The 17,975-nt window shown below is 43.2% G+C and overlaps 1 protein-coding gene and 1 long non-coding RNA gene across 13 annotated transcripts in view; one reads left to right on the top strand and one right to left on the bottom strand.

The window, feature by feature from the left end:
- LOC308472830 overlaps positions 1–17,975 on the top strand; it is a 210,796-nt gene that overhangs the window by 59,781 nt on the left and 133,040 nt on the right. For 8 of the 12 annotated variants that reach the window (XR_013983745.1, XR_013983746.1, XR_013983747.1 and 5 more), the window contains one exon: positions 2,688–3,960. This is a non-coding gene — a long non-coding RNA (uncharacterized lncRNA). Of the gene's footprint in view, positions 1–2,687; positions 4,282–17,975 lie in introns of those variants that run through there. The other 4 variants (XR_013983741.1, XR_013983742.1, XR_013983743.1 and 1 more) reach the window with 3 other exon arrangements.
- Positions 1,053–16,262, bottom strand: OGFRL1 (opioid growth factor receptor like 1). Its single transcript, XM_080998011.1, is given in 9 exon segments — positions 1,053–5,869; positions 7,127–7,272; positions 7,385–7,451; positions 7,553–7,631; positions 9,049–9,130; positions 10,891–10,977; positions 15,043–15,081; positions 15,084–15,206; positions 15,527–16,262. Coding segments are annotated over 9 exon segments (1,767 nt in total). The 5' UTR covers positions 15,914–16,262; the 3' UTR covers positions 1,053–5,112.

The raw sequence follows: 17,975 nt of genomic DNA, 5'->3' as shown, positions 1-17,975 counted from the left end.
CTGGGTGACCTTGGGCCAGTCACACTTCTTTGAAGTCTCTCAGCCCCACTCACCTCACAGAGTGTTTGTTGTGGGGGAGGAAGGGAAAGGAGAATGTTAGCCGCTTTGAGACTCCTTAAAGGGAGTGAAAGGCGGGATATCAAATCCAAACTTTTCTTCTTTGCATACTGACCCACTGTTGAATTCAAGATCAGGGAAGGAAGTCTGTCTCTGCAAATTTTACTGCAGTTTCTCTATCCTTTGAAAATCAGAGATGCAGTGTTGAATACAGCACTAGAATGTGCATGTACAGAAAGGTATCTTCATGCTTTGTGCAGTTTCAACCACCCTCCTGTGGAACTGACATCAAACCAAAGTCTGGAAAGCTGTGTAATAAAACCCCTTATAAATGCATTTGGAATAATGATTCGGAGTGTAAGGAAGCTATGCAAAATATCAGATGCGATCAACTTCTCTATCCTCAATGTGCAAAAAAAACCCCCCTTAATTAACTCTGGTGTCACTTTGTTTATACAAACAGAAAGAAGGCCTGGTCACATTAACATCATGCCATGTATTATTACACAATATTATATTACACTTTTAAATTGGGAAGGTCAAGTTCATCAATACGTAAGTAAGAACGCAAGAGAAAAGAATGTACTGCATAAGTTATTAACACACTACTAGCCCAACAAATCAAAGTACAGAAAAGTAAAAATTCAATTAGAAAAACAAGCAGAATATTAATTACATAGCCGTTTTAAATTATGTTCAACATGAACAACATTGGATTTTACTAGTTTGCAAAATTAAGAGTCTTTGAGCTACCTAAGGATGGTACATGCGTTACTTCCTATAGCCTGCATTCCTTACTATTAACAGCAGTCTCATTTGTATCTGTACTCCAATTTACACTGCTACCCCTGTGTTCAATGGGGCTTGCTCTCTTATATGATTAGGAACACTGCCCAAAATGTTGCAAATGTATTGAGTATGTTTGCCGATTTTGGTGTGCTCTGTGATGCAGGAGTAAAAAAAATCTATAGAAGAAGAAGCAGCAGCAGCATTCCTAAAGTTGTGAAACAGTTTTATTTACACACACAATATGAGAATTACAAATTAAAGCACTTCTTGGACTAAAAATAAATAAAACATTCCACCTACTTCTACCATGTGAACAGAACACATTTCCCACTAAAACAGCAGCATATAATGCTTACAAATACCATAAGGTTTTGTTTTTTAAAGAAAAGGTATGAAGATAAACACACTTTGTCCTAAGGTAATTCATTACATACTGAAGGGTCCAGGGGAGGATTTATATACTGAAGCATCAGACAAAAAAATAAATAACTGAAACTTGGGTGTGCACATAGTCACCAGGGAGAAATTGAAAAGCCCCAGTGCATCATGGCGGGGTCGGGGAGGGTCCACAAGGCTCTTTGAATCTCATTTGTAGACTCTTTAGTTCTTTTTTGTGGCTAGGTATGCAGCAGCCCTTGCACCTTGTAGAGTACTATTCTTTGCTGAGTTTCCTGATATCTGACTCCTCCCACAAGGGTCCAATGGCCCATCAGAGTGGGACCTCATGAGGTGCAAGGGCTGCTCCACATAATGGACACGCAGAAGCACTTCCTGTTTTTATACAGCACAGCTGGATCTTGCTGTTGGCACTGCAACAACAGGAGAACCAGCCCCCCTGTTGTACTGCTACACATCTTGGTGTGTAGAATTCTTTGCTCTCAAGCCAATTAATGCAAATTTGATATAAACAAAACACGGTTCTCTTGCATGTTTCATTTAAAACATTTGTAGATTGCTTCTCTATAATATCAAAGCAGTTTACAGCAAACAAGCAACAGAATAATAAAGCCACTTAAATATCAATCGGAAACAGTTTGCACTCCCAACCCCCACCCCAACCTCCAGACCTAGCCAATAAAATAAAACCATCCAAACGCTCACTGGTGAAAAATGGATTTACCCTGTTTCGTTTTGAAGAGAAAAAAACCACACCCAATGAAAGATGGCGATTTCCTAACATACTCAGAGAAGAGGTCCGAAAGTTTACACCTATTATTATAAAAGGGCCCGATCCCATCTGTTGCAGTGCTAGAACCATGAGCAGTGCCAGTTGCACTCATCTAATCTTGCCTGGTGTGTGTGTACAAAACAGGAGAAGGTAACAAGTATATGGCCACATAGAACTTGAAAGATTTAAGAAAAATATTGGAAACAAATAGGTAAAGTCTGGAAACAAACAAGCAACCGGATGAAATGGTCTTGGCACAGGTTGAATATAGGATTGCATCACTTCCTGGCTAAACCTTATATATCTGCTTTATTGAATAATATCTTCTGTGCACTGGTATCTCTAGCATGGGCTCACTTGTTCTTTTGCGAGTCACTACCTCACACAGGATTAACCTGAAGGGTGGATAAGATGTGTCAGGGATGCTATTTTATACATAGAGAATCCTGCATCAGGAAGGAACACTAAGAACATTTAAATAAGAGGGTGTTGTTGTTTTTAATTTCAAAGGGGGTTGCTTGGTGTGGTACACATTTCATGAATACCTCCTCAAATAACAGTCTCCAACATCACAGAATTGGTGCCAGTTTCACCCTCATTCCGTATGCCAGGAGGCATCTGCTGAACAGTAAATCCAAGGACAAAACTGGAATTGTATACACACTTTTTACAGGCTAAACCGTAATAAACTCATAGCTATACTCTTTGTGGATGGGAAGCTACCGGCTTTGAAAGAAAATCTGGCATCGGCACCAACACTCCAGTACAAGTCCTATCCCCATTTCCAAGTCTGCAGTAGTACCACTGAACAGCCGTCACTGAAACATTTGTAAGATTAATACAGGTAAGAGGGAGGTCTAAAACCAAAAGGTACTGCTCATATTTTGTTTCTGTATAAACACACATTTGGAGGGGGGAGGCCTGCAAAGATATGCTAGTGCAGCCTTCCCCAAGCTGGTGCCCTTCAGATGTTTTGAACTACAACTCCCATCAGTCCTAGTCAGCAAGCTGTGCTGATGCTAATAGTAGCTGTCCCAAACATCTGGAAGGAACCAGTATGGGGAAGGCTGTGCCAGTGTCTCCCAGCACAGAGGCATGAAAGCTCTGAAGAAGCTACTTCTTACCTGGTTAGAACAACTGAAAAGGCATTTGAAGGGTAGAATATAAATCTAAAAAACAAAAGCCCTCTGTCGTCAATGTCTTTCCAACTGGACTGAGACGCGGAAAGGTTTGCCTTAAATGCACTGGAAAGCTATTTGTGAGCGCACTTTTCACTCTGGATTCATCAAGGCTCTGGTTTAGGATAACAAAGGAGGAAATGAAGCCCTTACTATTATGAGCCCCTCCTTCAAAACAGGCTTTTGGTACCCACTGAGGAGGTCGAGAAGCTGCGCAGACAACAATTTTAGCACACACCTTCAACCATCATTCTATAAAATACTCTTTACTATTTGGTAAAAGATGTCCAAGCTATCTGGGGTGAAAGAGAAGTTTGGTCTTTTGTATGGACTAACCCTTACTACAACAGGCTGTGTGTGTTGAAGAAGCATATTCCTTGGTTCTGGCAGTGTCTTCTTAATCCATCCTGCTTCAAAGTTCTCCCTCACTTCCCATGGAAGAAATCTTAAGTTTTCTGGGGAGAGGAGAATAAGCAAGCATGTGCATAGAAGCAGGTAAAGAGTTACCTGGATCAGGTGCACGATAAAGAATTTTTTCTTCCCTGGATGTTCCCTGCATACCCCTAGTAGCTAGAAGTGAGGATGTAGGCATGAATTTTTTGGAAACTTGGGGAAGAACAAAGAAAAGAATGCTGCTATCTCCCCTTTTGCACAGAGGACTTTCAAATCCCACCAGAATTTCAAGGAAGAAAAGGTCAATCTCAAAATATTGCTTCTGCTTTAGAAGCTGAGTGGGCAGTCATCAACTTTGTCTCGGCAGTGCTTAAGCCTTTTCTGACCTTATACTCCTTTATCAGCAGAAGTGGGTCTCTCAGGCAAAATAAACATTGGCAAAATGCTGTGTCCTGATTTTTAGACTTGTGCAGCTACATGGGAGGAAGGAAGGGAGAGAGGAGGCACCAAGGGAAGATGCCTTCATAAACTATATATGAGTATTTTGGAACAAGGGGTGCTGGTGTGCAAATCTTACTAATAGTTGTTTTTAATGTAAAAGGTGATTTGCTAGCTTTTTTCGTCTTCTCAGCAAGTAACACTTGAGAAGTATACACCCTCAGTGGCGGAACTCAGGCCGAGAGAACATAGGTAAAGGTAAAGGGACCATTAGGTCCAGTCACAGACGACTCTGAGGTTGCAGCGCTCATTTCGCTTTATTGGCCGAGGGAGCTGGCGCACAGCTTCCGGGTCATGTGGCCAGCATGACTAAGCTGCTTCTGGCGAACCAGAGCAGCGCACAGAAACGCCGTTTACCTTCCTGCTGCAGCGGTACCTATTTATCTACTTGCACTTTGACGTGCTTTTGAACTGCTAGGTTGGCAAGAGTAGGGACCGAGCAACGGGAGCTCACCCCGTCACAGGGATTCGAGCCACCAACCTTCTGATCGGCAAGCCCTAGGCTCTGTGGTTTAACCCACAGCGGCACATGGTTGCTGTCAATGTGAGAGTCATGGGAGATGTAGGACTTGAACCTGGATCTCTGAGGTTTAGTTTCTATGTCCAGATGGTGGTGATGCTGAATATACAGCCTAAATGAACCTGCTTTTGTTGTTCAAGCAATGGCAAACATTGCAAAGTTCAGCATACCAAGTGATTATCATTAAGAAAACATTCCTTGGACGTCCTTGGAACCCTAGCTGCCAAATAACTAAGATTAAAAAATGTATATTAGAATAAGATTGGGGGGGGGGAGGATAACTGAAATCAATAGTTTCCACAAAGAGAGCAATGCTTAGCATAGGAGTTCTTAGGCTTGAGGATTCTGCAGTTGTTTTTAAGCTTAATACACAGTTCTGAAAAGTGCAAACAGTTAACAAGAGTCAAATGAAAGAGAGCATAACCCCTTGGTGGCCAAAGCACTGGGCCCAGCATCAAGATCTTATTTTCCTTGTCCAATTTCATACAAGTTAACTGAGACACTTTAGTCTATGCTCGAGTCTCCTCTTTGTTCGATCCTCCTGGGTTTTTATCCTTAACTACACTGTCTTGCAGATCTGTTGATATATTAGTTGAATCGCTTTTACAGTCACGACAATCTTTTTCTACCAGTTCTGCATTTCTGCAGTCTTGATTAAGGTTTTCATCATTTTTGCCTTTATGTTTTTTAAGATGGCAAACGTTCTCCTTCTGGTTCGAAGGATTAGCAATTTCTTCCAGTATGGAGTTCTGACAATCAGCATTGTTATTCTTTTCACCAATGCTTTGCTTAACAACCTCAGGGCTGGCGTGTTTCCTGTTCTGGTCACAATCGTCATCCTTTTTAGCATGTTCTGCCCTTTTTTCATTGGTTGCTTTGCCACTTGAGTTACAAACCACGGGCACATTCTTGCATTCTCTCCCACTTTTGTGTTTAGAAACATAACCGCTGCGGAGAGAAACCGGCGATGCCAGCTTTTTACTCGGCTTGCTTCCTTCCAACTTCTGCTTCCTCGGCGGCCCCCATATGAAGTGGTCAGAGGGTGTGTAGTGCTGCTGGGCAAACCGCAGGAGTTTCCTCCTCTCTCTCCGGTCTCTAATAGTATATACAAAATATTCCAAAGCGCTTTGCTTAATGTTGGAGATGGTGTCTTCCACGAGAGCTTCGTGAAGAATGAATTTTACAAGAGGAGGTTTGAAACTCTCGTACCCAAGTTCGCCAAGACTCTTCAGAATACGGGTGATCCTCAAGTAGTTATGCTGGGACCTGTGAAAAGGGGGAAAAATCATCTGAATTCAAAATGACAGGAAGCAAAGTGGGGCATTATTTTTCTTTGCCGCGGGATGGGGCACGGGGGGAAGAGGATAGGAAAAATAATCAGCACCTGACACCTTGACAAAAAGGATTACCAATCCAATGTGGATCTTTCAGAGACAATTCAGATGGAATGGCAACTACCAAGTGAAAGGTCTTTCAATGCCAGCTAAACTAGAATTGCCTTTTCATACTACATAAGAACATAAAAAGGAAGATAAATATGCTAGATCAGGCCAGTGGACCATGGGAAGCCTGCAAGCACAACAGCATTCTGCTCATCTGCAATTTCCAGCAACTAGTATTCTGATGTTGGGAAAGATTGAGGGCACAAGGAGAAGGGGACGACAGAGGATGAGATGGTTGGACATTGTTCTTGAAGCTACCAGCATGAGTTTGACCAACTGCGGGAGGCAGTGGAAGACAGGAGTGCCTGGCGTGCTCTGGTCCATGGGGTCACGAAGAGTCGGACACGACTAAACAACAACATGAGAGTAGAGATACTACTTGGGCGCCACCTGATGACTACAGCTATGAGGTGGGTTTGGTTTTTTTTACAATTAAGTGGTGTATAAAATTTATGAAATAAGTAAATAAATGAAATCAGTATTCACTGACACAGCTAAAGACATACGCAAACAGAAACAGTTGCTGATAGACACACAGATGCAAAAACTCTTGACAAAGAATTCATGCTTCTCTCAGGAACAAAGGCAGCATGGAACCGAATCTCATCCCTATGTATGGTGGAGAAAACCATATACCTCCTTCCGACCAGCTGAGCCTGTTCTGCCTTTGAGATCACGTAAAATCTCAATGCACCGCATATGTGCACTTACAACCTGGAAATCAACCGCACTTTAATGCAAGTGCTGTTCAAATGTTATGCCCTTATATTGACATCTGGGGGTTGGAGAATCTTGATTGCCACATGTGCCTTCCTCTTTCTCCCAGCCTTTTGCGGTGGAGGTGGATGTAATTCAGAACCACCTGGTTTCTCTTGCAAAGAGATGGGAATTGTATATTGTCATTCTTGTTAGAAGACTGAATGATGTTAAGACTTTATGGTGCATTTATGATGTATTTTTTATTGCTGCAACCCACCCTGGAACAGCTTGGCAACAAAGAGCAGGATATAAAATGTTGCAAATAAATAAAGTGGGGAGTAGCGCAAATAGAGGATTTTCTCTATTGCAAGACATTACTTACTCATTTAAGTGCTGGAATCGTTCTTGCCAATTAGATGCTCGTGCAACATTTCCAGTTTTATCAATTAATTTTATTCCAAAAAACTCCAGCATCATTTTGTAAGCCAACAGGAATCTTCTAATTGCTTCTTTTGTTTTTTTGAATTCCTGCAACACATTTTCAAAAAGAAGGTACAAACAACAACAAAATTAGAGATATAGAATAATTTTACCCTTAATCATCAAGCAGCAAAGTTATATTGTGAATTATTAGCTTTACCTCAATTTCATATGTTGTTAATTCCTTTGCATAGAAATTCAGTCCTTGCTCTCTTAATGGAAAAAGCCTATATTATTAAAGACACACAGATTTGTTGCGGATTAAGCAAGTTTAGACAAATTTATATAAATGTATTATAAAAGCAATGAAAAGAAAACAATTACCAACCACTGTATGTAAGTGTGATTGTGTTCCAACTTTTCATAATCTCCTTTCCACTTATTTAGGACTTCTTCAATATAAACACCTATAAATACAAATGCATGAGCAAATGCAAACATCAAATTTAACAATCTGTATATGTATCATGCATCTAAAAATGCTGTGGCATAGAACACAAAAATGTATTTTGTAGACAAATATATTGTCTCTATTTGAAAATATTAACATTGTCCTTCTAACCCCAGAGAAGACACCAGGCACTATATAGAGCCAAGGATCTACAAATGCACTTGCCAGCTTGTTACTGGGGAGTACATATTTTGCTTTGACATGAGCACATCAACAAGGCAACCCTTTGCTCTTCCTTCCTTTGCTGGAGGAGTGTGAGGGCTCTGTAATGAGAAAGGTCGGAGCTGTCCTTGATGCTGAGGTTTAGCACAATGGGAATGAATGTCTGACCTCCTCAACTCTGGAAAAAGAGAGGCGCTCACCTCTGCAGTTCTTTATTTCAAGTTCAGCATAATGTTAGAACATCCTGCCCATTCCCTCAGAGGAAGTTGGTAAATGCCATGGCAAGGAACTGTTTGGGCTAGCTGCTAAGGCCAGCCTATGTTTTTTGACCTATGCTCAGTGCCGCAATGTTATTAATACAAATTATCTGCCTGCCAAGAGCAATTTGCTCTCCCCATCACAACAGCCAGCCATGCTATAAGTAGTGTGGCTCAGCCCACTCCCCACCAACCTTGTGACTTGACTTAAAACTACTTCCCCAAACAAATGTGGTGGTGGTGGGGAATGGCAATATTCTATAAATTGCTAACTCTTAAGTAAAACCAATGCACACTGCTATGGACATGATCCACTTAACCCAGTAGCCAAGGTTCCTAAAAAATACATAGTCTGTTCACAATAGTGCAACACAACAACACCAAAGTTCAAATGCACCAAAGAAATACTGGTTTTATTAATCTGGCACCAACATATATAACATAACCTGGGGGGTTTGTTTCACTTGAAGAGCACAATGGTGATGCCTCTAATAATTTATCCAGAGCTTTTCAAGTTATGCTTAATAAATTGGAAATTTCAAGGCATCGTGATCCAGATTAATAGGAAACCCACAAGAGATCTGCTTTTCTTGGAGTAAACCAAACGTAGTGGAAATTTTGCACCATTTGAGGTTGGAGCCGAAAACCAAAATCAGGCTGCTGCAGCTCACAAACAGGTTAGAGGTAGTATATTTGAACTTCACAAAGATGAGCTTCTGTTAATTGACCAAAATGAAATCCCATGCCTTAAAATGCCATCACATGCACACTTTCCTGGGGAAATGCCTCACTGATCTCATTATGCCTTATTTCCAAGTAAACATGCATAGGATAGGGCTACAAAACTGCTGAAGCCAAACCTGACACTGAATTGGTTTTGATCTTTTGATTTACAAAGGCCTTGGATATAAAAGAATGAAACAAACACTGTGACAATGCCCATGGATTACTTACCATCAGGTTTAAAGGGAATTTTATTCTTGTAAAAACGGAGGTTGCACAAATCATTCTGATACCGCAGATCTTTAAAGTTCTGCTGAGCAGAGAGATAGGGGAAAAACCACAAAGCATGATCAGCCAAATATATCTATAGGAAATAGGCTGAAGATAAGCCGTCATCAGTAGGACAGATAAGAATCTGACCAAATGAAAGTCAAGCCAGATCTTGGTGGCGGGGCAAATGTCCCTATATTCTATTATTGGGAAAACAGTTTTTTATTCAATGCAGAGTAGCCATAAGTGGTTTCAGCTTGGGCAAAGGGGATGGATGGCCTGTGGGGGTGGGGAGAAGGATTGGTTAGCTGTTCAGGGGTATCCAATGTGGCGCCCTTCAGATGTTTTGGACTACAAGTTCCATCAGCTGCAGCCAGCTTGGGTACTTGTCAGGAATGATGTGAGTTGTAGTCCAACAACATCTATAGGGCACCACATTGGTTAACTCTAGTTTAATCCCTTCTTTGCCAGCCATCTGTCTGTTAAAGATCTGTCCCCAGCAACTCTTCCTGCCCCATCCACTGTGCAACTTGAAGTCACCCGTGCCGCTTTCCTTAAAAACTTGTAGGAAACCAGCCCTGGAATTACATGTAATGTGTAATCTTTCCCTTAAGCTAAGGGCAGGTAACACCTTAGTCAAGAGAAATCAGCAGGTCAAGAGGAGGTGGATGAGAGACACTAATAATTCAGGTTCATGAATTGATTATATAATAGCATATATGACAGAGTAAAACTATTCCATATAGAAATATAAGCTTTCAAGTCTTTGCTAATCAACAAAAATTGAACTACAATATAACACAGTTAAAATATCTACGGTAATACTGTCTAAAGGAAGGGTAGTGTGGCAATTATATAGTGAGCAACTTGGGTGGCAATTCTATACCCACCTACCTGAGAGTAAGCCCCTCTGAACTCAGTTTGACTTACTTCCGAGTAGACATGTACAGGAGTACACTGTTAGTTTTTGCAGAAGTACATCCCAGCAAGTTAAATGACACTCTCAAGTTAGTGTATTTAGGATTGTCACATTAGAGGGGTTAATTCACGAAACATGCTATAACATGCTTTACAATCTGACTTTATATTTTCCCCATTGTTTTCCTGTCATTTTTCTAGCTCAGCTTCTCAGGGTCCCACATCTCATGTAATTGGTGCTAAAGTTTATTCTATCGATGTATGAGAATTTCTGTTCATTTCTTGGTAAGTTTTTGCCTACAGAATGGCCTTTGGCTTCCATCTTTTCTTGGGAGCAGGTTCCATTGAACACAGTGGGACATACTTCTGAGTAGACATGTATAGAACCGCGCTTGTTATGCTCTCTCTTGAATGCCCTGATAGGAGAGTGTTTGTGGCAATAATTTGCAAAGGCAGATATATGTGCTATCAAGACAATATTTTCTGGTACAAAACCTAGGAAATTGTGTCCCAAATGTTTTGGGACTACAACTCCCATCATCCCTAGTTAACAGGACCAGTGGTCAGGGATGATGAGAGTTGTAGTCCCAAAACAGCTGGAGGGCCGAGTCTGCCTATGCCTAGTCTAGCAAAAGTCTCTGTTACCAGTAGGTACAGTATATGAAATCAAACATACTTGTCTTCTAGTAGAACCAGCCAACAGTGGCAGCCATGGGGTTTCTAGGATTAGTCACCCACCCACCTGCATATATTTTCATAGACTTATGTGATGGAGTTCTGTAGATTTGAAACACTCCGCTGGAACTGTAAAATTACTTTAGGGACTTAAAAAATTTGCCATGCCTCTATCTTGGTGAAGATCTGAATACTGCAAAATGCTCTTACTGGATATTGGTGCCGATATTTGTACAGATCTCTTGCAGCGTAAAAGCTTCTCTTTGGTTTAGCTGCCACTTCAATTGCATCATCCCCCTGCAAAGAGCAGACATATTCCATGAGCATAATCTTTTTAGACTTGACTGTATATTTGGTAGTGTGGCATTCCATTTAAAAAAAATAAAAAAGGGCTGTATTCATTCCAAAGGGCCACACATGTTGTTTTGTGTGCACACTGATGCTTTTCAATTCCCTCCCTCCCACATTTCCTTGCATTCCTTCCCAAAAAGCTGTTCCTGAAGTTTGGTGGAGGCCCCCCCCCCCGAGCTGCAGCTGGAAGGGGAATGACACTGCGTATTAGTTCACACATGCATGCTCATTGCTTGATGACCGGTATCCAGGCACGCCTGCCACAAGTGAATAAGTTGAGCAGTACAGATAGACAATATGGAAGCTTTCTCATCACAGCCAGCAGCACATTGTTTTCCTGTGGAGCTTGTTCACAGGTCTGGCAGCAAGTCAAGGGCCTATTCACACAGCATAGTGACCTCATTTCTATTGCTTTGGGGACATTCAAAGTTAGTATCTGACTTGTAACTGGGCTGCTCTCATTTTCAAGGATTATTTGTTTAAGCTATGCTATACATGCAACTGCCATGTCTTTAATTTTGGTGCTGCTACTTCTTAAAACTTTTTCCTATAGAAAATGAAACAGCTATGTGTTAAGCTGTAGTTATGGATGGATCAGTCTATTTCCAATTCGTGTCACTCAACTATGAAGCTCACTGGGTGACCTTCAACAGTTTCTTAACCTCACTCTGAAAGATTAATGCGGAGAAGCCAACATGACAAAGGACTGGAAAACAAAATACAGAAATTTCAAACTACCTCAACTGTTTAAACATTTGCACGCATGCACATGTGTGCACACACAAATATACATCAAACATACATATGCATGTGATTTCCTATTCCAAAGCAATTTATTGGTACTATTAGGGTTACACTCAGTGGTTTTTTTTATGATCGGTTTCTGGTTGCTGAATATTGTCCTTCATGCATTCTACTGAATGGTTCCTGCTGTTTAAAATAAAGAAGAAGAAAGAAATAGGTTTATTTTCTCACGACCTTGAGAGACTGACTCTTCTTGCTAAAAGTTGTCTGGCACATGTGGCTAGCCAGCTGGAAGTGACCCCCGAAAGAAATAGGGTACCATTAGGACTTAAACAGATTAGGGCTTTCCTCAGAAATCTGAACTTCTGATTCCAGAATGTGATAAAGGAAGGTACCAGTGACAATGGCCATAATTTTGCCCACCTTTCAGACAGAGAATCTTGGAGGGAGGGCTTGATACACACTATGGAGCAATGGTGACATTTTTATTTTATTTTTTGCCTACAAGTATAAATTATTCAAGCTTTCAGAAAACTTCAAGGGACTGCTGAACCAAGATCTGCATAAGTACAAGTCTGTCTAGTTTGTAAGTGCTCTGAGCTCAGTACTGCAGACCATAAAACATTCTGAGTGAGTATTTTTAAAATATTAAATAACCTTGCATTAAGATTTCAAATTGCCAAAATAACCATTTATGAAAGGTTAAGAAAGAGTATGCAAATGTACACCACTTTCAGAATCTATGGTTATTTCCTATACTGAATAATAAGACTTGCACTCTAGCTGGTGTTTGGCTTAAAATTGCACATTAAAGAATAATAGGCACCCTCAGTGTGTCAACCATTGATAATTCCATTGGTCACAGTTTTGTTATATGTTAAATCTTAACATAAGATATAATTTAACAAACTCCACTCAAATAATAAATATATTTTTCCATAGATTTAGGGGATTTGTAGCCAAACCTATAACCAAGGAAAAACAGAAACATTGTTGTATCTGCCCAGCCACTAGAATGACCCATTATTTGCTTTCTACTAGTGTTCTTTTCTATCTTTCAAAACACTTTTAAAAAAGAGAACAATACATCTTCACATTGTTACCAACCAGAATTTGATATGGGCTAATGTTTTTACTTGCTCCATGGTTCATTTTTAATATTTGGATAAAACCTGGAACTCAAGTTACAGGATTATCCCCTCTTCTTATGTGTAAGAGACAGCCTCTCTGGAGTTAATAACTTTTCTTGACTTAGGATCTCTGACTAATGACAACTTGCACCGACCCCATCCCATCTAGTCAATGTGCTGCATGTTTAAGAACTGCTTATGGATCCAAGCAACATAATTCCACTACTTTATGAATGGATAAAGGACATTTACTGGAACAGGGTGGGGGGGGGGAGAGAAGGAGTGGCAAATTTGTCAGAAGTAACTTTTGACTGAATGAGCCAAACGGGTTGTATTCAACTAACTTTTACTCAGAGTAAACCTATTGAAATTAATTACTAATACTAAGTTAGGTTCATTCATTTCAGTGGGTTTACTCTGAGGAACAGTGGAATACAAAGTCCCACAGAGCCTTAATTATCCTAGATAGTTTCCATTACTTTTCATTTTACAGGTGTCCAGTGATGGACTATTCAAACTCAAAGCCTTTATCATAATGCTGGGGTGGGGAGGTGCATTACCTCTAATGGGACTGGTGTTGGTAAAGGGGAATATGCAACTGAAAAGAGGCAAATGGCAACAGCAGTGCATGGGGACTTTACTTCACGCACATCAAAGCAGCAAAAAAAAAAAACCACTCTTCTTTTCTTGGCAAAAGCCACAAAAACAAATGCAGACTCTACATTATATTTTGAAGACTGTATACTGCTTCCAACATTTCCACGTTTATTAAAGAAACATACTAATGCTTACTTGGGGGTTTGTACTTTGGCACTGTGGATTAAACCACTGAGCCTCTTGGGCTTCCCAATCAGAAGGTCGGCTGTTCGAATCCCCGTGAGGGGGTGAGCTCCTGTTGCTCAGTCCCTGCTCCTGCCAACCTAGCAGTTTGAAAGCACGTCAAAGTGCAAGTAGATAAATAGGTACTGCTCCGGCGGGAAGGTAAATGGCGTTTCCGTGCACTGCTCTGGTTCGCCAGAAGGGGCTTAGTCATGCTGGCCACATGACCTGAAAGCTGTACGCCGGCTCCCTCGGCCAATAAAGCGAGATGAGCGCTGCAACCCCAGAGTCGGCTACGACTGGACCTAATGGTCAGGAGTCCCTTTACCCAGTGCTTTTTTTTCCAGGGGGTAGTCAAGGGTACATAGTACCAGCACCTTTTTTATGCTGTTAAAAAGTGTAGCACTTACTGTAACAACTTCATGGTGAGTACCGGCACCTATTTTTCTAGGGAAATAAAGCACTGTTTGTACCACTGATTTCAGTAGGATTTACTTTTGAGTAGATGTGCATAGGACTGTGATGTAAGATCCCTGTTGGAATGCAGTCAGAAAATAAAACACAGATCCATACCTTTTGTACTGTGCAAATATACATATGGGAATACTGAATGGCAAAACTGCCTAAAAAGTGCCCCACTTATCACATGAGCCAGGCTAATATGTGGAGGTACAGTTTCAATAATAATAATTCTCTACAGAGATGAAAGCATGAGGTGGAAACATAAGGACAGTGGTCTTCAGTTTAATGTTTGTTAAGAGACAGAAAATAATTCCATGGAGGTAATGATTGAAAATAGAGTCCACGTTGCATTCAGGGTAAGAGTATTTTTTTAAAAAAGTAAAAAGCTGAGAATATGATCTAGCCTAGAGTTGAATAAGGAGGAGGCAAGTAACTCTCTTTTCTTTGAATAATCTCCTTATTTCTTGGGTTTATGAGTTCTTTTGGTCCTGCACAGTGATGTGTTGTCTAATACGTGCAATCATAGCTGTAGTTACACTCAGCCAGAATGTCAAATAAGCCCTGTTCTGAAACTGCATTTTGTCACCACATGTGCTACTGTAATTTCTATCCCCTGAACAGGCAGGCATGTGATTATACCAAGGAAACAGAGAAGATTAGAACTACTTTGACCTTCTACATTTTAAAGCCACCAGAATCTTTTTCTAAAAGAGAAGATATAAAGCTCTGCTCAACAGCTTGTCTGAGGGAAAATGAATAAATCCCCCACCCCACCGTTCCTCCTTGCTACGCATGTCACAGGAAGGAAAACAAAAATCAGGCTGGATCAGCAAGCTGGTAACAAAATACAGCAAACCTGCCAGGCCAGAGTGCTTCGCTTCCTTGGTCGTCTTTCCTTTGATTGCCACACACCTCAAATCCATATTTAGCTTCTTCTTGTTTAACCCTACTAAGAATATTATGATGATGATAATAACAACAACAAGGATGATGCAGCCACAGCTTGGCTCCTGAGTCACACTGCATGCGGGGGGGGGGGGGAGGAAAAAAGGGGAAATGGAGAAAGCTGAAAGTAGAAATGTATATTTATCTCTGTCTCTCTCACACACGCGCGCGCGCGCGCGCGCACACGCACCCCAAGCGTTTGCAACCATGGTGTCCAAAAGTCCCCTGCTGCTGCATTCCGAGACTCTGGCGCACACCTGCCTCTGAACAGAGGGACAACCTTGGAGAGGCACCAGCACTGGCAGGGGGGCAGAGGCAATGGCGCTGAGGGGGGAGGGCTCCAGACACCGCCCCCCAAATAGCCCCCTGGAGAAGTTTGCAGCGTCCCGAGTTACCTGCTCGATGCTGGCGGCCTCCGCTTCGTCGTGCCTCCCTCCCTCTTGATCCTCGCCTTCCTCCTCTTCCTCTTCCTCGTCGTCCTCGTCTTCCTCGAGCTCCTCTTCTTCAGGCTCCTCAGCAACCCCTTCTCTGGGCTCGGCGTCTTCCGGCCGGCAGCTTGCCGCAGGGAGCGGTTCCCCCTGCTGCTGCTGCTGCTGCTGCTCGTCCTCAGCTGGGTCGCCGCCGCCGCCTCCTTCTTCTCCGCCCCCCAGCCCCTCGAGCGGCGTCCCTTCTTCCCCTCCGGAGTCCTGGAGCTCGGGCTCGGAGTCCGTCTCCCAGGTAGAGTCGCAGTCCTCCACCGTGGTGGGCTCCTTGAAGCTGACCCCGCTCAGCAAACTGCCCATTGGGAGAGGCAACGCAGGAGCCTCTCTCTCCCGCCCGGGGAGGACGGGGGAGGGAGCGCGCGCCCAGGGGAAAGAGGGGAAGGTCGGTCGGTCCGTAGGTAGGTTCCGCGAGCAGGCTAGGAATGCCGCTGCCGCCGCCGCCACCACCTCTGCTGCTGCTGCTGCGGCTGGGGCATGGTTGGCAGCGCCGGGAGGCCGCAGGCAACGCGAAGGAGGCTGGCGAAAAAGACGACGACGAGGAAGACGGAGGCAGGCGCAAGCGGCTGAAGCGGCAGCAGGCGATGCTCTGCTCCTCCTCAGCCAGCCAGTCTCTCTCTCTCTCTCACCCACCCACCCACCCCCAGCCCACAAACACGCGCCGTGGGGAGGAGGAGCCGAGCGTTTGGGATTTCCACAGGAAATAGTTGAGCCCGCCCAGCGCCCCCTGAGCGGCGGCGGCGGCAGTAGCAGAGCGCAGCTGCCGCGCAAAAGAGGAACCTGGAGCGGACGGAGCGCTTCTCCGTGGCGGGGAAGGGGCGCCTTACGCAACCAGAACTTCCTATAGAGACGCGCGCGGGCGCGCGCTTAGTTTTATCCGGGAGCATTCCAAGGCGCGAGGAAAACCGCGCGAGGGAGACGGTGCCCCGGGACCCAGGAGTCCCCTTGCGGACGGTGGTGGCTTTGTTACCTCCGCTCTAGGTACAGGTGACTTGCGGGCGGCAATGGGCACCTACCTCTGCCACACTGAGAAGTGTACAGGGAGCTTCCTTATGTCGAGTCCATTTACCTCACTAGTGTCTGTTCTGGCTGGCAGCAGCTCCCCAGGCCCAGACCCCGCACCTCACTTGGAGATGCAAGGGATTGCACCCGGCCCTATGTGGGGAGCTCAGCTTTGGCGGAGAGACGCGCAAGAACATGGAGATTGGGGGGGGGGGAGGGGGCTAATGTTTGCCCATTTCTGCTTAGCAGAACACCTGCACCTTCCGTCTCAAGTAGAAACTGAACAGGTGCATCCATGCAACAAAGAGATCATTGGCCTGTTGGATGTCTTGCTGTGTAGCTATGAAATCACAAGAAAGTGGTCTTCTTTCTACACTTCATTGGAATCTACCTTATACAGTGGTACCTCTGGATGTGAAAGGGATCCATTCCGGAGCCCTGTTCGCATCCAGAGTAGAACGCAACCCATGTCTGTGCGTGTCGCAATTCACCACTTCTGCGCATGTGTGTGACGTCATTTTGAGCGGCGTGAGCTGCGAAACCCAGAAGTAACGCGTTCCGTTACTTCCGGGTCACCACGGAGCATAACCTGAAAACGCTCAACCTGAAGCATATTTAACCCGAGTTATAACTGTACAAAGTCTGACAATTGGCCCAGCTTTCTTTGGCAATCGCTTGTAGTTGAGTAAGATTGCCTTCCATGAATATGGCCTTAACTCTGTGTCTGTAGGTGACTGTGGAGGCCAATTCTGGATCCGCACATCCTTCCGCAGTGGGGACATAGTTTCCAGGTGGGAGTTGATCACAGTGAGGGTTTGCCAAACGTGCCTTCCTCTAAGCTCTCCTTTGCGTCCTGAGTTTGTGCTTCTTCGAAGTCCATGATGCCTTTGGTAGACACTGTTCTCCAAATGAAGCTCTCTCAGGCCAGTGTTTCCCAGTTGTCAGTGTTTATACTACTACTATTATTTTTTTAGATTTGCCTTGAGAATATCTTCAAACCAGCAAGCTCAGTACTGTCAACACTGACTCTGAAGAGGCTGTGCAGAATTTTAGGTAGGGGTCTCTCTCAGCCCTGCAATCCTACTTTTATCCTGCAACAGAAGGAGGAGAGGACTACTATTTATCAACCCGACAGGTTGACAGGGAATCCCTTTTCACCATAAGTCTCCATGTCTTTTATCAGAGGTCTTACCTTTTGATATAAATCTTATATCATTTTATATAAAGTTTGTATTATATACACACACACACACACACACACACACACACATATATAATGACAAATTTTGTTTTAAGGTATTTCTATCTTTTCCCTTCCTCCTTTGAAATGAAAAAATAAATAAAAACCACTGGGTGCACATTC

Source organism: Podarcis pityusensis (assembly GCF_964106645.2).
Source record: "Podarcis pityusensis genome assembly, chromosome: 3".
NCBI lineage: Eukaryota > Metazoa > Chordata > Lepidosauria > Squamata > Lacertidae > Podarcis > Podarcis pityusensis.
The sequence above is the reverse complement of the archived record's forward strand: the minus strand, read 5'-3'. Positions and strand labels throughout refer to the sequence as shown.